Raw genomic sequence first — 19164 nt, 5'->3', positions numbered from 1 at the left:
TTTTGTATTACGCCTGCTTTAATTGAAATGTATTCAAGTATTGATTGAAGTTTTAATCTAAATTCCTCAGCACTTGGATTCCAACCAGAAATACAGCCTTAACGTTTTTATTAAACCTTTAAATGTTAAACATCTATTTAATTACTGTACTCTGTCTTTACAATTTGACCAGTTCCTTTAAGATCAGAATATATTTGCTATGGGTATCAACAGTTCAGGTGCTAAACTCACCTGAATAAGAATAATTTATCCAAAACATTTCAAACGTGTTGAGATGTATTTTAAGCTTATCTTACGTATACAAATGTCTTACCTCGCTGTATATGAAAACACGAATTATATTGACCTCTGGGGAGAAATTGGGCTTTTGATCATTTGTTTACAACAGTCTCTCGTTTGTCTTGTCATCTGTCGGTGTGCTCCAGTCCAGTGGGTGGCGCTAACGTGCTCTACTGTTGCATGACATTCCCATTGTTTGTAAACAGAAGACGAAGAAAAAAATATAGTATTTTGTCTTGATTTATGAAAGAAAATTGGAACTGCCGTTTGAATCATCGGGTGGAAGTTCAACTGAGAGAAACATCCAATGTTCTAAAATGCGGAACTGCACCTCGGAGGAAGAGACTTCGTCGTCTCAGGCGGAGGGATTTAAACCCGGAACCGAGCCAGACATGACTCCCGCTGCCAGGTTCCTGCAGGTAGAGCTGGAGTTGAACCTCCACCTGCGACAGCTGAAGTTCACTGATCCAGTCCAGTATGTGTACTGCCCGCTGGAGTACGCCTGGGAGACACACAGTCGCTTCGTGGAGAACTACTGTCGGGCAGGACAAACCATTCTCTTCCTAGGGATGAATCCCGGACCCTTTGGCATGGCACAGACTGGGGTGAGGGTCTTCATACGTCACTTTTAGAAATGTACACGGTGTTTTTCTACAACTACTGTGTGAATCACTTATATGAAATGTGTCAGAAAAGTGGTATTTTGTCTCCTCTGTATCTCCTCTGTATCTCCTCTGTTACTCCTCTGTATCTCCTCTGTTACTCCTCTGTATCTCCTCTGTTACTCCTCTGTATCTCCTCTGTTACTTCTCTGTATCTCCTCTGTATCTCCTCTGTGACTCCTCTGTATCTCCTCGGTGTCTCCTCTGTATCTCTTCTGTGTCTCCTGTATCTCCCCTGCGACTCCTCTGCATCTCCTCTGCGACTCCTCTGTGACTCCTCTGCATCTCCTCTGTGACTCATTGTATCTCCTCTGTGACTCATTGTATCTCCTCTGTGACTCCTCTGTATCTCCTCGGTGTCTCCTCTGTATCTCTTCTGTGTCTCCTGTATCTCCCCTGCGACTCCTCTGTGACTCCTCTGCATCTCCCCTGCGACTCCTCTGCATCTCCTCTGTGACTCCTCTGTATCTCCTCGGTGTCTCCTCTGTATCTCTTCTGTGTCTCCTGTATCTCCCCTGCGACTCCTCTGCATCTCCTCTGCGACTCCTCTGTGACTCCTCTGCATCTCCTCTGTGACTCCTCTGTGACTCATTGTATCTCCTCTGTGACTCCTCTGTATCTCCTCGGTGTCTCCTCTGTGACTCCTCTGTATCTCCTCGGTGTCTCCTCTGTATCTCTTCTGCATCTCCTCTGTGACTCCTCTGCATCTCCCCTGCGACTCCTCTGCATCTCCTCTGCATCTCCTCTGTGACTCCTCTGCATCTCCCCTGCGACTCCTCTGCGACTCCTCTGCATCTCCCCTGCGACTCCTCTGTGACTCCTCTGCATCTCCCCTGCGACTCCTCTGCATCTCCTCTGTGACTCCTCTGCATCTCCTCTGCATCTCCTCTGTGACTCCTCTGCATCTCCCCTGCGACTCCTCTGCATCTCCTCTGTGACTCCTCTGCATCTCCTCTGCATCTCCTCTGTGACTCCTCTGCATCTCCCCTGCGACTTCTCTGCATCTCCTCTGTGTCTCCTCTGCATCTCCTCTGCATCTCCCCTGCGACTTCTCTGCATCTCCTCTGTGACTCCTCTGTATCTCCTCTGTGACTCCTCTGTATCTCCTCTGTGACTCCTCTGTATCTCCTCTGCATCTCCCCTGCGACTCCTCTGCATCTCCTCTGCGACTCCTCTGCGACTCCTCTGTGACTCCTCTGCATCTCCTCTGTGTCTCCTCTGCATCTCCCCTGCATCTCCTCTGCATCTCCTCTGCATCTCCTCTGCGACTCCTCTGCGACTCCTCTGCGACTCCTCTGCGACTCCTCTGCGTCTCCTCTGTATCTCCTCTGTGTATAATAATAATAATACAGAAACGTGATGCTCTGTAACTTATGCTTAGTATTTAATTCTTTCTAACTAAACTAAGATCGCTCTATGTAACGATATTTTCTATGTATAGGGAAAAGCTTTAGAAGTGTGATAAGAATGTTTGGAAACATACCTTCAATGTTTGCATGTGTTCACTCAGATCCCCTTTGGAGAGGTGAGTTCAGTGATGGACTGGATGAAGATCACGGGCGAGGTGGGTCGTCCCCCAGACGAGCATCCCAAAAGACGGATCACGGGACTGGCCTGCACCCAGAAAGAAGTGAGCGGAGCGCGGTTCTGGGGGTTCTTCAGAAAGCTGTGCGGTGAACCCGAGTTATTCTTCCGTCACTGCTTCGTCCACAATCTTTGCCCACTTCTTTTCCTGAGCGCCAGTGGGAAGAACCTGACGCCCCCGGAGCTGTCCTTAGATGAGCGGGAGAAGCTCCTGAAACTCTGTGACGCTGCTCTTTGTCAGGCCGTGGAGGCCCTCGGGGTATCCATGGTGATCGGGGTCGGAAGGGTCGCGGAGCAGCGTGCCAGGCGGGCCCTCTCTGCGGCAGGTGTGAGGGTGCGAGTTGAAGGTCTGATGCACCCATCGCCCAGAAACCCACTGGCCAATAAAGGCTGGGACAACGTGGCTAAAACTAAACTGGAAGAACTGGGTCTGTTGACCTTGTTGAGCAACACGTGAGACTTTCTTTATTCCAGATCTGGTCTGAGTCTCCGTTTGTTGCTGTTGCTCCTCATAATACATCATTTAATCCACTACACTCCTGTAACTTTAAAGGAAGGTCATGTGATCGTCACCAAAATGATTGTGTTGCTAGCGATCAAATGTTTCATTCAATAATATTCAGGTTTACTTACCCTAAGGTGCAGGTTTATTACGAGTCAATCTACCTCATTGGTTTTGGTGTGGATCAACAAAGTAACTGATTATGAATTATGTGTTTTTTTTAATTTTATTATTATTTTTTTATCAAAGTCTTTCTGGTGAAAGTGTGTGTCTTTTTGTAAAGGACAGTTTCCTGCAATGCTGTTTAATGATGATCATTTTACTCCTGTTTTCTAAGGTTTTGATATGTGGTTGTTGTTATTCTTCACCATGTTTGTGTTTTTATCGAAGGGTGTGGGTCAGCAGCTGATAATATATAAAAAATATATAATTATGGTTAAACACTTATTCCAGAAGTTCTACTGTTCCAAATTAGGATTGTTGTGGGAGCTGTTTTTTCCCCTGTATTGTACAGTGATATTTAAACTGTAAATTGTCTTGAGATAACTGGTTGACACTTTCAATAAATCTATATCTGCCAAGCTGTGTCCTACGCCTCGACCTCAACCTTCTGCATAGCGTACCTATACTTTGCGACGGGGTCAGTAGCCAAAGTTGTTGGGGCGGTCAGTTGGTTGTACACACATTCTATCTGTCCACACCTCTGGTTTAAACCATTGGCGAAGCTCGGTTAGAGGACGTAGCACTTTGAAGTAAAATACCAGAGTTATCTAATTATAACTTCAGATTCGATTCAAACCTATTGTAAGTAATAGTTTTATGTAAAGCGTCTTTCTAGAGCAGGGTCACAAAGTGCTTTTACAATCAAAAACGATACACAGTTAAAATGGAGGACCTACCGCAGAACGGGACCAGGTACTATGAAGACTGGGTATGTTCCATGTGTGACTGATGGTCTGAGTATGTGTGTATACTTTAAAAGATGAAGACACATTAGACCAGGGGTGGGCAAACTCGGTCCTCAAGGGCCGCAGGGTGTGCGGGTTTTTGTTCCAACCGATCGAGCAAGCACATTTTAACCAATGAGGTTTCTGCTGAAACAAGCAACACCTGACTGACAATCAACTGATTACACTCCATAGACACCTGATTGGTCAAAATGTGTCTCTTGAACGGTTGGAACAAAAACCTGCACACCCTGCGGCCCTTGAGGACCGAGTTTGCCCACCCCTGCATTAGACAAACACAGGAGTCCAAGAAAATCACGGAAAAACCTGAACAAATAAAAACGTCTTAAGATGTTTCTTGAAGGAGTCAGTAGATCATCAAACACAGAGAGAGAGGAAGATTGTTCCAAAGCTTAGGAGCAACAGTCTGGAAGGATTTCTCTCCTCTGGTCTAGAAGTGTGTTCAGGAACCATCAGTAGATTCTGATCCACAGACCTCAGAGCCCGAGCTGGGTTGTAAGGCTGGATCAGATCACTGATGTAAGGAGGAGCCTGACCATGAATAGATCTGAAAGTAAGAACCAGAATTTTAAAGTTGATCCTGAAAGAAACGGGAAGCCAGTGAAGAGTTTTAAGGATCGGGGAAATGTGAGTTCTTCTACTAGAGCAGGTCAGAATTCACACTGCTTTTGTATTTTTGTATTAACTGCAGGCGAGACATCTTCTTGAATAGACACAAAAAAACTGTTACAATATTCTAAACAAGAAGAGACAAACGCATGGATTTCAAGCTCCAGATCGTGTTGTGACGTAATTTTCCATTTTTCATATTGGTCATCCTCGAGTCCTTGCCTTGTCTCTGAAAAAGCTCAATCAACTCGCCACCCAGCTGGGTGCAGCCACCCTTCCCATAAAGTGCGTGGGAAACCAACAACACTTTTTGAGGTTTAGGTCCAGAGGGCAGGCAGCTGGCAAAAATGGTCTGAGGGCTTCGTACTCATGGGGTTTATCGTAACAGTAAATCAACATCCACGACATTAGGGAGCACAGTATGTACACCAAACATGTGAGCGTACAGAGCAAGAGATATGAAATGCAGTAAATAAATAAATCCTACAAATATACAATAACAGTACCGAAAAGAAAGACAGAGAGACATAGACAAGTCTTAAAATGTTAGCAGTGGACAGTATGAACCTAAATAAACTAGGATGTCCATCAAAGTCTTTACACCCAGTCATGCTGATAAAAGCTGTTTAAGTCTCAGCAGAAACAAACATTGAAAAAGGGCTAGGAGCAGCGAAAGTATTATGCTTCTGCCAATCAATTAAAATGTTTTTTCCAACAACCAAATGGTTCAATTTAGTTGGTTCAAAAAGTTTGACAATTTATGTTACAGGCTAAAAAGAATGTTAACACACAGGTTGTATCATAAGGGGGAAATAACAAAAAAAAAACGCTGGTAGAAGAGGACATTTTAACACAAGAAATCTTGCCACTGAGAAAGACAAACAATCCTGAGTCACTAGCGAACGCACCGGTGGTACTGTGACTTTAAAAGCTTATCTGAACCCCCAGAGTCAGCCTGTGGTGTGTCACCCTTCCATCTGTCAGGATTGTAGTCAAGCGTGGCCACATGGATGAAGAGCACAGCAACAGAGGGACATCAACAAAACCAGGTTAGAACTTCTTCAATTTTATTTTATGGCTGTTTGCCTATGGTTCATTTAATTTATTTACAATAGGATAGACATTAAACATGTATTTTGTTATAAGATCGGTACAAATAAATAAAACTGTATGATGAAACTTTCTTGTTATTCATGAGCTTGAGTATAATGTTAAGTGTTAAGTTCAACTTTTTTTGTTACACTGTGTTCCAAAGCAACAAGCCACTTTCTCTTACTTACTTTAACCTGTTTTTAGTAAGGTATATAGGAGCCATAGGCAACAGCAACGAGGAATATGCTGTGTACCGGCACCAACTTTGATAGATCATGTTTCATCAGCTGCCTGCCCCCCAGGACCAAACTGGAGATCATCTTAAAGGGGTTGTGTGTTTTTTCCTCTTTGACAGCTCATCTTACCACCGGCATGGATAAACACGGCACAGTGGTGTTTCGAAACGTTGGGCAACTCTACTTTCCCCAGATCCGGGTGGAGTGTCATTACAGCCTGACCCCCGGGCACCAGTGGAGCAGCGGCGACTGGATCGGCATTTTTAAGGTTCAAATAAACACCTTCAATTAAATCAATGAAGGCCGATCAGAACGTTTGATTTCCCATGATTCTGCAGATGGGATTCTCCTCGGTCAGAGAGTACAACACGTACACGTGGGCGCAGGTTCCTGAAGGTTACACGGAAGGAACAGCTGTCAACTGCTGCGCTCATTTTTACGGTAGGTCACCTGCTGCTGTCGGAGTCACATTGTTGTTCTGTCCGTCAGCAGGCTTCCATCCTCAGGGCACGTGTCGACCAGACGCCACTCGGATGAGTAACTTAATAGTAAAGGGTCAGGATAACATGTCAGGATAACACCAGAGTGTTGATAAACAACAGGTCCGTTGCAGCAAGAGCCATGAACCAGCTACGGGTTCATAGGGGCACATGGCAGCTAAAACTGGAATGATGCAATGCTAAATCTTTACGAGCAGTTCAGGAAAATATTTCAGATGAAATGGCCTTGTATCAAGATACTAATCTAGACATAGTCGTTAATAAAATACATATTAAAATTGAAAATAAAAACAAAAAAAAACGTGTGAATGTAACTGACTCCACCCATTAAAAATATGATTTTAAAAACCTATGAGTTTTTGATTTATATAAATTGTGAATGTCATTGTGTTTTATGAATTAGTGGCTCATGCATGTAGACAAGTTTGGATATTAGCTAATGACACAAGCTTACAATAACTTGTGAAGGTAAATCATTAAGAAGTCAAGCTTAACTACAATAAATAGCATTTATTTTAAGGACAAGCTAGCTTGTATGCACAGAAAATATATAAAGAAGACCCCATTTGGGGTATCAACGGGAAAAAAAGGAAATGATTCAACAATACATTAATTATTTATATATTTAGATTGCAGTTTCAAAACAATTTATTTTTGTCACCAACTGTGTTGATAGTGAACTCAACGATGGTTCATTTATCTTCTTGGAAAACATTGACTTATGACATTTGTTTCAGCATTTTTTCTGCCTCGACCCGGTTCTGATGAGTATAAGTTTGTCTATGTGGACGCGATGGGAAAGATTTGTGCAGAAAGTCGCTCCTTCACTTTCTGTGCTCCGAAGCCACTGGAGGAGCTGGAGACCCTGGAGGAGGAAAGAGATGGGGAGCAGTCGGAGGAAGAGGAGCTGCTGCTGGTGATCCCCAGGGCTCAGCTGCTGCAGGTACAAACTTTGTGTTGAGCCTCACCTTAAGATGACTCTTTTTAAATTCCAGTTGCCTGAAACCGTCAAACTCATGATAAAAAGTACATGTTTGTTCGCAGAGCCACCTGGAGAAGTCTTTGAGAGCTCGAGCAGAGCTGCAGGAGGCTTTGACTTCTACACAAAAGGAGACAGAGGAGCAAAAAGAGAGCAGCAAAAGCGAGAAGGCGGTGTGGGAGAAAGAAAGAAGAGCCATGAAGGGGGAGCTTTCTGAGCTACAAGGACAACTGGCGGTGAAAAACAACATGTTAAGGAAAATAGAAGGAAAACACAAGGTAGGAAACTTTCTGTAGCGACATATTGGTTCCACTGTTCCTCTAAATCACCGTCTGTGCATTCAAGGACGTGAAGTACAGCCAGGAGTACCTCAACTGTGAACTGAGTCAACTTATGGCGGAGAAGGAGGAGAGGCAGCAGAGAATATCGGACCTGCAGGACGAAGTCAAGCTGCTGTCTGACCAAGCAGTGGAGCAGAGGACACAGATGGACTGGTGAGAAGGACGAAATAAAGTAAAAGATACAACATAATATATTATTTTAATGACATGTTCAAACACGCACATACATCATCCTTTTACTCCGCTCCTGCCCCCATACTCAGAATTAAACAGCCTAATAGTACGAGGAATGAATAAGTCCCTGAGTCTATTAGTGTTGCATCAAGATGATGACAACTGAGCTTCAGTTGCTACATTAAAATGAACATTTTTGCATGTAAGTCTAATGGAAACAGATTACTCTGAAAATAATTTCAACCATTAGGTTGGTGAATTTTAAAAGATTTATTTTTCAGTCGCCCCCTAGTCTGACAGAATAATGTCAGTGGTCGTGTGCTAATCTGCACGATTTTTCACATTGTGAGTTCAGGATGATGAAACCAAATGTGATGATAATCAGAGAGATTTGCAGCTCAACTGAAATGTAGATGAGAAATAAAAATGTTAGTTTCTAGTTTTGTAATTATCATAAATGATTGTTAAGGAATACTTCACACACACTCAGGAGGTGAAGACACCTTTACCTTTTTTAATACGATGGAGTGAAGTGGTTGTGTTGTTTTGTGTCCAACACTTAGCCAATATGGAATATAACTGCAAAAAAAATAAACATATAGTCTCCGCTAAAATAACCACCAAATGGTTAGATATGTAGAAAAGCTCAACTAGTACTTATTGTAGTGAATGGCGTTAAAAGTTATATATATAGCAGAGATAAGAGACTTTAAAAAGTGGAGATGATAGTGGAAGTAATAGACTCACACAGACAACAATATTAAACAACATATGAAAAGATGATAAGGAATTAAACATCGTCTCTGACTTCTAATATCACGACAAAAGGGGATCTCATGTCAGTCGCCACATCTCTGGAGCTACAGATATTCTTAAACTCCATCATGCGTCATAGGTTTCTTGAAAGTATCGTCCAACATTTTCAGATCCTTGTTTTATCCAGAGAAAGAATAAATAATCGAATTGTTTTAACATTAAACATTGTTTATACCATCTCATCAACTTTAATTACTTAATTTTCCAAAAATTGTATTTCTAACTATTTGAAAATAGATTAATTTAATTAAAATGTATATTCAGTGTTTGGTGATTTTACTTCATTTTGGCTTGACGGCCCCTCACAACGGTTTATATATAATGTGGCTCTTTAAAAATGTAATATTCATGCATAGAATACACAAAGAAAACACTAAATTACATTAGGCTACTTCAATGCAAGGAAATGATCTCCACGACTGCAGCTGGATCACAGACTTGTTCGTTTAAACAGATGAAACTTCTAGCCAAGCCGAGTCAGTTTGATTCACAACCGCTGAGTTTGTCTGCAGGTTGAAGGAGCGACTGAAGAAAACCGTGACTCAGATGAAACACGTGGAGGAGAAGAAAAAGTCTCTGCAGGTGAACCCTGAACAAACCGACGAGTCCGATCTATTCTCCTCTTATTCACGCTGCCTGCCTGTGTTAGACGGAGATGGAAGTGAGCCAGTCTGAGGTCCGGGTGCTGACGGAGCGTCTGGAGTCTGGTGATCACTCAACCGAGGGTCTACGACGAGAGCTCAGAGAGCTGGGAGCCCGCAAGGCTCAGGTCCACACCGAGCTGCACCAGGCCCGGCTGCAGCTGGCCCAGCTCGGACTGCAGGTGTCCGAGGAGAACCTGGTTTTGAGGGAGGAGCGAGCCGGCTGGGCGCAGGAGAGAGACGTGTACAAGCACACGGCTGAGGTGAGTGTTCGATGACCGGGTCAGGGGTCATTCAATTATTATATTATATTATTATATACTTATGGTTGTGTGGGATGCAGGCTGAGAAGCGGCGCATGCAGGAGCTGCACGCCGAGCTCCAGCAGAAGGACGAGTGGCTGCAGGACGAGAGGATGGAGAGAGAGCAGCTCGAGGTGAGTCTTGAAAAACATGTGCGTTGTTGTGACAGCATAAGTGTTTCGGGTGACACCGAAGTAAATAGATCAGTGGGTCAAAGTGCACAGACCCTGTTTCAGTGCTCACGGGACACAAATAGAAACTTTGGTAAACAGTAACGTCACATATGCTTCCCTATCTTCAATTAAAAGTGTAGTTAAAGATGTAAATTGTGCTGAGATGACTCTGTTTTGACATTTGATTTGACACTTTTTGTCAGTTTTCCTGCATTTTGTTGTTGTTACGCAACCATGACTGTGATACTGCAGGTTCTGCTAGAAGACACCAGAGCGGAGCTGCAGGGTCTGAAAACAAGTCTGAGGAAACAACACAAGCAGCACCAGGCAGGACTTTTAATTCTCTAATCCATTGAGTGTGTGATCAGGGGTCAAAGGGCGACTAATGTGAAAACTCTCCTGACTCACTTGCATGTTTCCAATGTTGAAGTCTTCCTCTCCAAGATGTAGTAAGTCTCTCATCATGATGATGTTCTTGACATATTACTTTAATATTTAAGTTCTTGCCTGTCTGAAATCTCAGCGAACGAGAGGTTACAAGAGCCCATTATAATGTAATAATTCACTCCTACAGCAGCAAAACGCCCTGCCCCCCTCTTTATACAACGAGTCCCTTGGAGGTGAAGTCTCCGAGATTGATGACGCTGCGTGACAAACCTTGATGCTTGACCAATCATAGCAGAGTGGGCGTGGTTATGATAAACAAGATTGTATCTCCAGAAGAGTTTTCAGTGGGCGGGGCTTGAGCACATTTTCTAATGTAAATATGACAATGAAAAGAAAGTTTTGTACAAACATACACAAGCTGATGAGTAGAATAGAGGTCCAAGATAAATTTAAAATACACTCAAATCAAAATGTAGTTGCCCTATAATGACGGTGGAGAAGTTGATTGACAGGTGACTGAAGTTATGAACTGATCTGTCCGTCTCTGTCTGCCCCTCAGCTGGACCGGAAATCAGAAGAGTCAGAAGGATTCTGTAAGTAACTATGTCGGTCACCTGTGCCAGAGGTCACATGACACATAACTTGATCCTCTGTTTTAGCGCTTGATGAGGATGAGGATGAGGATGTTATCGTAGCTCCACTGGATCGACCCACTGACGACGTCCGGAACCAGGAGGACGCACTGGAAATACAGGTGTGAATTAAATTCTGTATATATATATATATATATATATATATATATATGTGTGTGTGTGTGTGTTTGTGTGTGTGTCACCCACAAAAGTCTATATATACTCTCCCACACAAATATGTAATCACAAACACACTTGTAGTCTTTAAAATGTTTTGTTTTTTATCAAACTGTGTTGTGTTATTTCAGGAGTAAACAGAAGAGCCTGCTGAAGAGAACCTCTAAGTCCAACCTAAGCTGATCTAGTGAACTTCTTCACATGAACCTCTCAGGTCTTTTCTGCGGTGATTAGTCCAACTCACACCAGTGGTGACGTTAGCCAGCGAGCAGATGGAGCAGCATTTATGTAGTGGAGCTCATTTGAGACCCTCCTGCACTCTGGACATATTTGAGTTGATAAATGGAGTATGAGGCCACTTTGGGTCACTTGCTCTTGTTTTTGTGAAACCCCTGCATGACAGTGTGAGGGTGTATAAAGTGTGTGTGCCTGAGTGATAGACGAGTGCGAAATGTTCTGGGAATTCATTCAATGTGTTTGTTAAGATCTTAACTTTTAAATAAAATATTGGCGATTAAATCATACCAGTGTCTTTTTTAGTTGAGGGCTGCAAAAAAACCTGTATTTACTAATATAATCCAGTTTCTACAAATGGTGCAAAGCTCCCTAATCGAGCTCCGCTATTGGTTAATCCTTTGGTCTCGTCTCTGAGAAAGTTCAATCAATCAACTAACTAACCAACCAGCTGGATGCAGCCCACTTGCCCATATAGGTGGTGAGAGGGCTTGTGTATTAAATGAAATAATACTGAGGTTATACTTAATTGTGCTACGCTCTCTTACCGAGCTTCTCTACACTGTGTTCCAAATTATTTTGCAAATTATATTTTTCTCAGATTTTTCCTAATTAGTCGGTCCATGACAGTCAACAAGAACAAACCTCCAAATGATAACTATATATTTTTTAAAGAATAAAAAACTTAAAATGCACTGTTCCGAATTATTTTTTGGAGTTTTATAACATTTTTAGGTTTTTAATAACTGAATTATTTTTTATTTGCAGCATAAGGAGGTCATAGTTACTGAAATCAAAAGCTATTTCAATCAGAATCATTTTAAAAGGTCAAGTTAGTTATTCTTGCATCCATTGACCTTGTGAGTTTTTTTTTTAACAGTTTCTGCTTGAATTTATTTGCAAGATGTCAGAATAGCCTCCCAGAGCTGCTGTTTGGAGGTGAACTGCCTCCCACCATCATAGATCTTTTGCTTGAGGATGCTCCAAAGGTTCTCAATAGGGTTGAGGTCAGGGCAGGATGGGGGCCACACCATGAGGTTCTCCCCCTTTTATGCCCATAGCAGCCAATGGTGCAGAAGTATTCCTTGCAGCATGAGATGGTGCCTCGTCATGCATGAAGATGATTTTGTTACGGAAAGCACGGTTCTTCACGGTGATTCCACCACCTGCTTGCTGACGTTGTCCTTGTTGTGACATGGGGGCCGTCCACCAACCATCCATCTGGACTACCCAGGGTTGCACGGCACTCATCAGTGAACAAGACTGTTTGTAAATTAGCCTTCATGTATTTCTGGGCCCCACTGCAGCCGTTTCTGCTTGTGAGGATTGTTTATGGGTGGCCGAATAGAAGGTTCACGCACAACTGCAAACCTCTGGAGGATCCCATACCTTGATGTTTGTGGGACTCCAGAGGCACCAGTAGCTTCAAATATCTGTTTGATACTTTGTAATAGCATTTTAGCAGCTGCTCTAAATCCAATGGTTTTGTCTGGAAGAAACCTTCCTCATTGTACCTCCATCTGCAGGAACCCGTGTCTTCTCTGAATCAGCCACAAAACTCTTAACAGTACAATGATCCTGCTTAAGTAAGGCTTTCATACCTTGACCAAGGCATTGAACTATTTCACGCTTTTTCGGCAGCAGAGATCCTTTTTCTTTCCCATATTGCTTTGAAATGGTCATCTGCTTAATAATGTGGAACGCCCTTTATAAGTAGTTTTTCCTTTATTGGGATCACCCGGCAAAGTAATTGGTCACAGGTGTCTAAGATTGATTTCAGTGATCCAAAGAGATCCTGGGACACAATACCGTCCATGAGTTTAATTGAAAAACACAATTTGCCTAATAATTTGGAACACGTTGTATTGGTTAACATAAACCCACAACTGACCGGAGCACGTGAGCCAGAGACCTAATAGGTCTAAGACTCAAACACCAGCGAAGAGGGATACAGCCTTTGTGTGGACGAGCCTGAGGGTTTCCAAAAAATGTCCAGTTTAGGGTACCATTCAGCTCATCCCGTAAAAAAAAGACCACAACCTGAGCAGCCGACCTAGTATTGGGGAGTCCCTATCTGCCTGGTACACAGCCACAGGCTGCTGACTGCTACCCACCCCGATTTAAGAACCAGACGGTAACCAGGGAGTATACGTCAACACCCCTAACACAGACCCCCCTTCCTCACCCTCCAATTTGGGGGCGAGGAGTCACGGTAGAGGGAAGGCAAACAACAATCTGGCCGCCCACTCCAGGTAGCCAGCACGTCAATGCTAGGCTGATTCTGATTTTTGATTCTGAACAGTCCAAGGTCCTGAGGGAAAATCAAAGAGGGTTCAATGTTCTCCAATCAGGCGTAGAGATTAGCCACTGGGTTACAGAATCAAGTCCAGATCTAGTCTGGGATCGTTTGTCCTGGGCCCCCATTGACAGCCTGTCTGCTACCACAATAAGGGTACCCGGCATGGCTTCAAGGGGGAGAGCAGGTTACATCCAGTCCACAGCTGGTCCTTGCCATACTCATAATGGCAGGGGGTCTTACTTCTCTCTTGCAATTTACATAAGCCACGGCAGTGGAACTGCCCACAGGACTAGGACGTTGGACAGCCAGGGAGAGGTAAAGTAGGGCAGGACAGCCTTTGACCTCAGAAAATGAATGTGTCAGGACACCAAACTGACCCGAGGTTTCTCCCCAGCATGTCAGGGATGCTCACTTCAAATGTAACAATCATGCGCCACAGTAGCTCTTGTGGAGGAATTTAAAAAAAAACTTATAGAGGACTAGGTTCGCCAAACACATCTTGAGTTTGTTAGTCAATTGTTAATTTGATGCTATGATCTGCTTGGATCTTCTCTTAGTTATGCTGCTATGACTTTAGTTTGCTGTAGGAATTATTTACACACCAAGCTCTTTCTGTGTTTTTCCTTCCTTCTTCAAGTTTCATGACCTCTAAACTTCTACTCTCTAAACATGAGGAACAAAAGTACATCTTTGAGGGATACCAAAAAGATAAAACACAACACACACAGACACCAGAAATTGGAGAACAAAAAGCGCCTTTATCATAATACAAGAACATCAAATGAACATGTAAACAAACCAACAAGCAACAAATAAGCAAAATAGTATTTGAACTTGGAATAAAAAAAAGTGTAACAGACGATCAGATTGTGTCGACCAAACCTTTGCTACAAATAAACTCAAACATGGAGGAAAGTAATAAAATAAGGCACAATGTTTGGAGAGATGTTTCCAGCTGTGAAGGTTCTTTGTTACATTTAAATATAATCCATCTTACATTCGTTTATCTGCCTCGTCTATGTTCAGAGCTGCGGCCTCAGTTTGTTTATTGCACCAGCTCAGACCCAAAAACAGTAAACACAAGAAATATGAGTAAGAGTTGGGAAATTAAAAGAACAACAGGACAGCAGAGGCATGTGTGACCAAGAAAAAATACTTTGGCTAAAGAGTTTTTCTCACTTGTATGGCTTTGAAACTTCCTTTGATTGCAAAATAACCGCCAAGCGAGTGAGATGGAGGATCAACAAACCAACTTCTTGATGGCTTCACGACGCGTCGTTTTCACTCGCCTCACGTTCACAAAAATCATACATTTTGTGGACAGATTGAGAATCCTCGTTTTGTATTCACCGGTATTGATTCGACTGCTACAAATGTGGTGGTTGACAGAACATTTGGTCATGTAAGTTCAAACTTCACACATTGACATGATTCATCACACATTCCAGAACAGTTTTTTAGGGTCACCACGGCAAAGAAAATGCTAGAAGTTCCTTGATGTGTTAGCATTTTCTGCTAAGCTAGCATCGGCGGCTTCATAACTGAGATGAGTCAGAGTAGAGATGGGTTGTATGTTCTTCCTTTGTATTGTTTTTTTAAAAAGCAGAAACTATACCTTAGTTTAATCACATCATGCTTTCTGTTCTTTGTTTTAAACGACAACGAATACGTTGGCTGTTCCCCGGTCAGTTTATAACATGATATTGGATTTATTGTACATTACATGGTGGCGCCAGAGAGCAGGAATTGCATGCTTACTACACTAGCTGGACATGTTGTGTGTCATGTAGCAAGACATTGTGAGCAATTAATAATCATTTTCGCTCATGCTGAGGTGGATAAAAGTAACAAAACAAAAGTCTTAATTGGGATGAAAGACAGACTGTTGAGAAGCATCATTGTGTAGACATTAACACAATTTTAACACTGCTGGTCAACATTGGATGTACAACTATTTGGCAAGCAGCAATCCCCTCACAGACTATCAAAAGATTTGAAACCAGAAGTGAAGACGTGATCTTGAACGAGAAAACACGAATCCCTTCCGAGTGTGAAACAACGCCCACAGTCACACCTTGTTCACAAGGACACACACACACACCTGAGGTTTCCTGTGATGAAAACATGTTCTAACTAACGTGAAGCTAAAAATACTGACATGACCCTGATAGAATCGACCTGAGATTGGAGGTGAAATCTACCCTGCAGATTCTTTAGTCGACGTTTGTCTCATGTCTATCTTAGTGCATTTGGTTCAAGAGATTTCTTTTGATATAAAAGCACTGGAGTGAGGCACGACATGCTTCTCTGGCTCTATATCTCCCAGCATGTGCTTGTGATGTTGCTAGTTTGAGACCTGCTCTGTCAGTCATGTTGCTTTTCACCGCGTCAAAAAGAGGAAATGCATTTAAAACGAGACAAATACGTCCAGTTACGATTAAAAACGACACAGAAAGGACAGAAATGTTTACATGCTTAGAAAAACGATACAAAAATAAGTAAAATATCTCAGAATTGCAATAAAAGGGAATTCTAAGAGGTTTGTGGACGAACACATTTCTGATGTAACATTTCACCTATCCCATTTGTTCAAAGCATGAGAACCCTTATGGTGTGGAGGAGCGTGTTTCCTTCTGTCCTCCAGGTCTGACCACACTTGATTCAAGAGCGTTTTGGCTGATGTTTCCTCGCTCGCTGCTGTGTAGTGCTTCAGATCTGCAGTATAAGAGCCGAAAATTCTGTGGAGCTGCTGCTGCTGCTGCTGTCTCTTCATCACTGGCTCTTCCCAGTCACTCCTTTTTTAGGCGGCGTGTCTCCACCCAGCTCCGCGTCACTGTCTGCTGCACGGTCCTTCTCCTCGTCCCAGTAGTCGTCGTCGTCCTCCTCTTCCTCCTCCACGGCCGACTCGTCCGTCCCCTTCTCTTCCTTCTTGATGGCCTGGATGGCAGGCGGAGCCGCCGCCACGCTATCTCCGGAGTCGCTGCCGTCTTCAAAGGCTTCCGGGTTTTCCAGCATCTCCCGGATCAGAGGAGGCATCGGACCGGGAATCTCGGTCTTCAGGGTGACGGCACGCTCCGCACCTGCAAACATGTGGTGTTGTGAGACACTGAAGACTTTTCAGAGAGTGTTGAGTTAACATTTGTGCACTCTGCTTACCTTTGGTGCTAATCCCTCTGAGGTCGGTGACCTTCATGAGCATGCGAGGAAACATGTGAGGCTTGTTCGGGCGTCGGCGACGTGTGTAGATCTTCAGCGCCTCCAGCAGAGGCTCCTGCAGCTTGTCCACCTTCTCTGGCTCCTCCAGATCCATGCGGTCTGAGACAAGGTCATCGAGGATATATCAGACCTCGGTAACAAAGATCGCCGTTGACGTCGGTTGTCTTACCACCACAGATGAGGCAGATGGCGCTGAGCAGTCCTGTTTCTGTGTCGTCCATCTCCAGCGGCAGCAGCTGCCCAGCGAAGGCGAACACCAGATCCGTAAGCGGGCCAAAGCCAGCGTTGTGCATCTGGGTTCTGTTGAGGGTCAGACCGTCTGAGAAGGTCATGGTGTCCTGCTCCGGGGTGTAGCGAGTGCATATCCTCAGCATCTGAACAAATCACATCAGTAGATGAGGAACATGAGTGTATGAAGAACATGAGTAGATGAAGAACATGAGTGTATGAAGAACATGAGTAGATGAAGAACATGAGTGGATGAAGAACATGAGTGGATGAAGAACATGAGTGGATGAAGAAAATGTAGATGAAGAACATGAGTGTATGAAGAAAAGAGTGGATGAAGAACATGAGTGGATGAAGAAAATGTAGATGAAGAACACGAGTGGATGAAGAACATGAGTGGAAGAAGAAAAGAGTGGATGAAGAACATGAGTGTATGAAGAACATGAGTGGATGAAGAACATGAGTGGATGAAGAAAATGTTGATGAAGAACACGAGTGGATGAAGAACATGAGTGGAAGAAGAAAAGGTAGATGAAGAACACGAGTGGATGAAGAACATGAGTGGATGAAGAACATGAGTGGATGAAGAAAATGTTGATGAAGAACACGAGTGGATGAAGAACATGAGTGGAAGAAGAAAAGGTAGATGAAGAACACGAGTGGATGAAGAACATGAGTGGATGAAGAACATGAGTGGATGAAGAACATGAGTGGAAAAGGTAGATGAAGAACATGAGTGGAAGAAGAGCATGTAGATGAAGAACATGTAGATGAAGAACATGTAGATGAAGAGCATGTAGATGAAGAACAACTCTTACCAGGATGTCCAGACAGGCCGATTTGAGCAGGGTGATCTGGTCAGCAATGGTCAGCGTGGTGAATCCTGGCAGTCGTTTGGCAAACTCCACGATCTTGATGATGCACTTGGTGGAGAGCTCGCTGAACTTGTCCCACAGACCCAGATCCAGCTGCACCCTGTGGTCGGCGCTGGAGTTCTGAGAGGGAAGCCGACGTTAGAGTCACATGACCACAGCAGCCGAGCACGGACGCGACGAAGGCGACTTACGGTGGTGTACTTGCCCAGCTGACACAGGGACGGAAACGTCTCTTGGTGGGCTTTGCTGACCTTCTTGACCAGCTCCTCCAGCTCTCCGCTCAGCTCGTAGTTCTCCGGCAGAACCACCTCCTCCTTCACCTCCTTCTTCTTCTTGTTCCGGTCGTTACGCACCGCTACACACACACACACACACAAACGGCAGGTCACGTGGCAGCTCAAACACATGCAAAAAAAAAAAGCTGGCACGAGATCCTCACCTTCTTTGGACATTCCCACCTCGAAACACTTCTGCAGCCGACAGTACTGGCAGCGGTTCCGAGTCACTTTGTTGATCTGACAGTTCTTGTCTCGATGGCACGTGTAGACCATGTTCTTCTGAATACTGCGGCGGAAGAAACCCTGAGAGAGACCAACACAAGACAACTGAGGAAATGTCTCCATGTTTTCTACTCAATTTGAATTGGATTTTTAAGTTGCCGTATTGAAAAAAAATGATTTTTTTTTTTAATACAATGAATCTAATTAAAACACTAAAACTAAACAAAGAACTCAAACAATTTGCTCTCTCACCGGTCTTTTTTGATGCCAAATATTACTGCCCTACAATTTATTTCTTGATATAATTGGATAACTATCATTGTAATCATTTCTATACAGGTCGTTGATGGTAATGACCTCAATTGGACAGCAGGGGTCGGTAGAGTTGCAGAACTTCTCTACTAGCAACACAGGAGCGAGCAAGAAAAGCGGGTTCTGCGCCTTCAAACGATTCGTGGGTCCAAATGTTGATTCGGAACATCATTTAAAATGTAGTCACCCGTTACTTTTGATGTTCTACACACTGTTAAAAATGTTTAAAAAAAATGATTCCCCTTTTTTTCAAGTTAATTAATATACAGAAAATACATCAAAAGATTTCCCCTTGTTTTCAAAAATAAATATTTAATAAAGGAAAATCTAAATAACAGAAATCGACACTTTTAACGACGACAAAAAAACACATTTAGTATTCCGACAGAATCCAACAATTCTTATTTTTTTTGTAATTGTCAAAAATCTCAGGTCAAACAATAACG

The 19164-nt window shown here is 43.3% G+C and overlaps 3 protein-coding genes across 5 annotated transcripts in view; 2 read left to right on the top strand and 1 right to left on the bottom strand.

The window, feature by feature from the left end:
- Window positions 1-503: 503 nt before the first annotated feature.
- The window catches only part of LOC148070443 (single-strand selective monofunctional uracil DNA glycosylase-like), a 69576-nt gene continuing 50915 nt past the window's right edge, over window positions 504-19164 (top strand). The window contains exons 1-2 of one of the 2 annotated variants that reach the window (XR_015712914.1): window positions 504-884; window positions 2452-3082. Coding sequence is in view for 1 of the 2 variants with exons in the window: in XM_087800876.1 (XP_087657002.1) it covers window positions 597-884; window positions 2452-2982 (819 nt within the window). In the remaining variant the exon portion in view is untranslated. Of the gene's footprint in view, window positions 885-2451; window positions 3591-19164 lie in introns of those variants that run through there. The other variant, XM_087800876.1, reaches the window with a different exon arrangement.
- On the top strand, window positions 5588-11576 carry LOC148070445 (calcium-binding and coiled-coil domain-containing protein 1-like). Its single transcript, XM_087800043.1, has 13 exons — window positions 5588-5653; window positions 6052-6200; window positions 6271-6373; window positions 7170-7375; window positions 7477-7689; window positions 7757-7905; window positions 9255-9324; window positions 9392-9646; window positions 9727-9819; window positions 10111-10185; window positions 10805-10838; window positions 10905-10999; window positions 11186-11576. The coding sequence occupies exons 1-13, from the start codon at window positions 5611-5613 to the stop codon at window positions 11189-11191; spliced, it is 1491 nt and encodes a 496-aa protein (XP_087656169.1). The 5' UTR covers window positions 5588-5610; the 3' UTR covers window positions 11192-11576.
- Window positions 14326-19164, bottom strand: part of LOC148070444 (retinoic acid receptor gamma-A-like) — a 31132-nt gene continuing 26293 nt past the window's right edge. For both annotated transcript variants that reach the window (XM_087800044.1, XM_087800045.1), the window contains 6 exons: window positions 18346-18487; window positions 18098-18261; window positions 17850-18026; window positions 16973-17177; window positions 16744-16902; window positions 14326-16667 (listed from right to left, as the gene is read on the bottom strand). In XM_087800044.1, coding sequence (XP_087656170.1) covers window positions 16360-16667; window positions 16744-16902; window positions 16973-17177; window positions 17850-18026; window positions 18098-18261; window positions 18346-18487 — 1155 coding nt within the window. In that variant the 3' untranslated portion in view covers window positions 14326-16359. The remainder of the gene's footprint in view (window positions 16668-16743; window positions 16903-16972; window positions 17178-17849; window positions 18027-18097; window positions 18262-18345; window positions 18488-19164) is intronic.

Source organism: Callionymus lyra, chromosome 10 (assembly GCF_982586985.1).
Source record: "Callionymus lyra chromosome 10, fCalLyr1.hap1.1, whole genome shotgun sequence".
Taxonomy (NCBI): Eukaryota; Metazoa; Chordata; class Actinopteri; order Syngnathiformes; family Callionymidae; genus Callionymus; species Callionymus lyra.
The sequence above is the reverse complement of the archived record's forward strand: the minus strand, read 5'-3'. Positions and strand labels throughout refer to the sequence as shown.

Bases quoted from the DNA above. Each gene is read 5' to 3' on its own strand.
- LOC148070445 (XM_087800043.1), top strand. From the start codon at position 5,611: ATGGATGAAGAGCACAGCAACAGAGGGACATCAACAAAACCAG. The intron at 9,325-9,391 runs GTGAACCCTGAA...TGCCTGTGTTAG, and splicing joins AGAAGAAAAAGTCTCTGCAG to ACGGAGATGGAAGTGAGCCA. The intron at 10,839-10,904 runs GTAAGTAACTAT...CCTCTGTTTTAG, and splicing joins AGAAGAGTCAGAAGGATTCT to CGCTTGATGAGGATGAGGAT.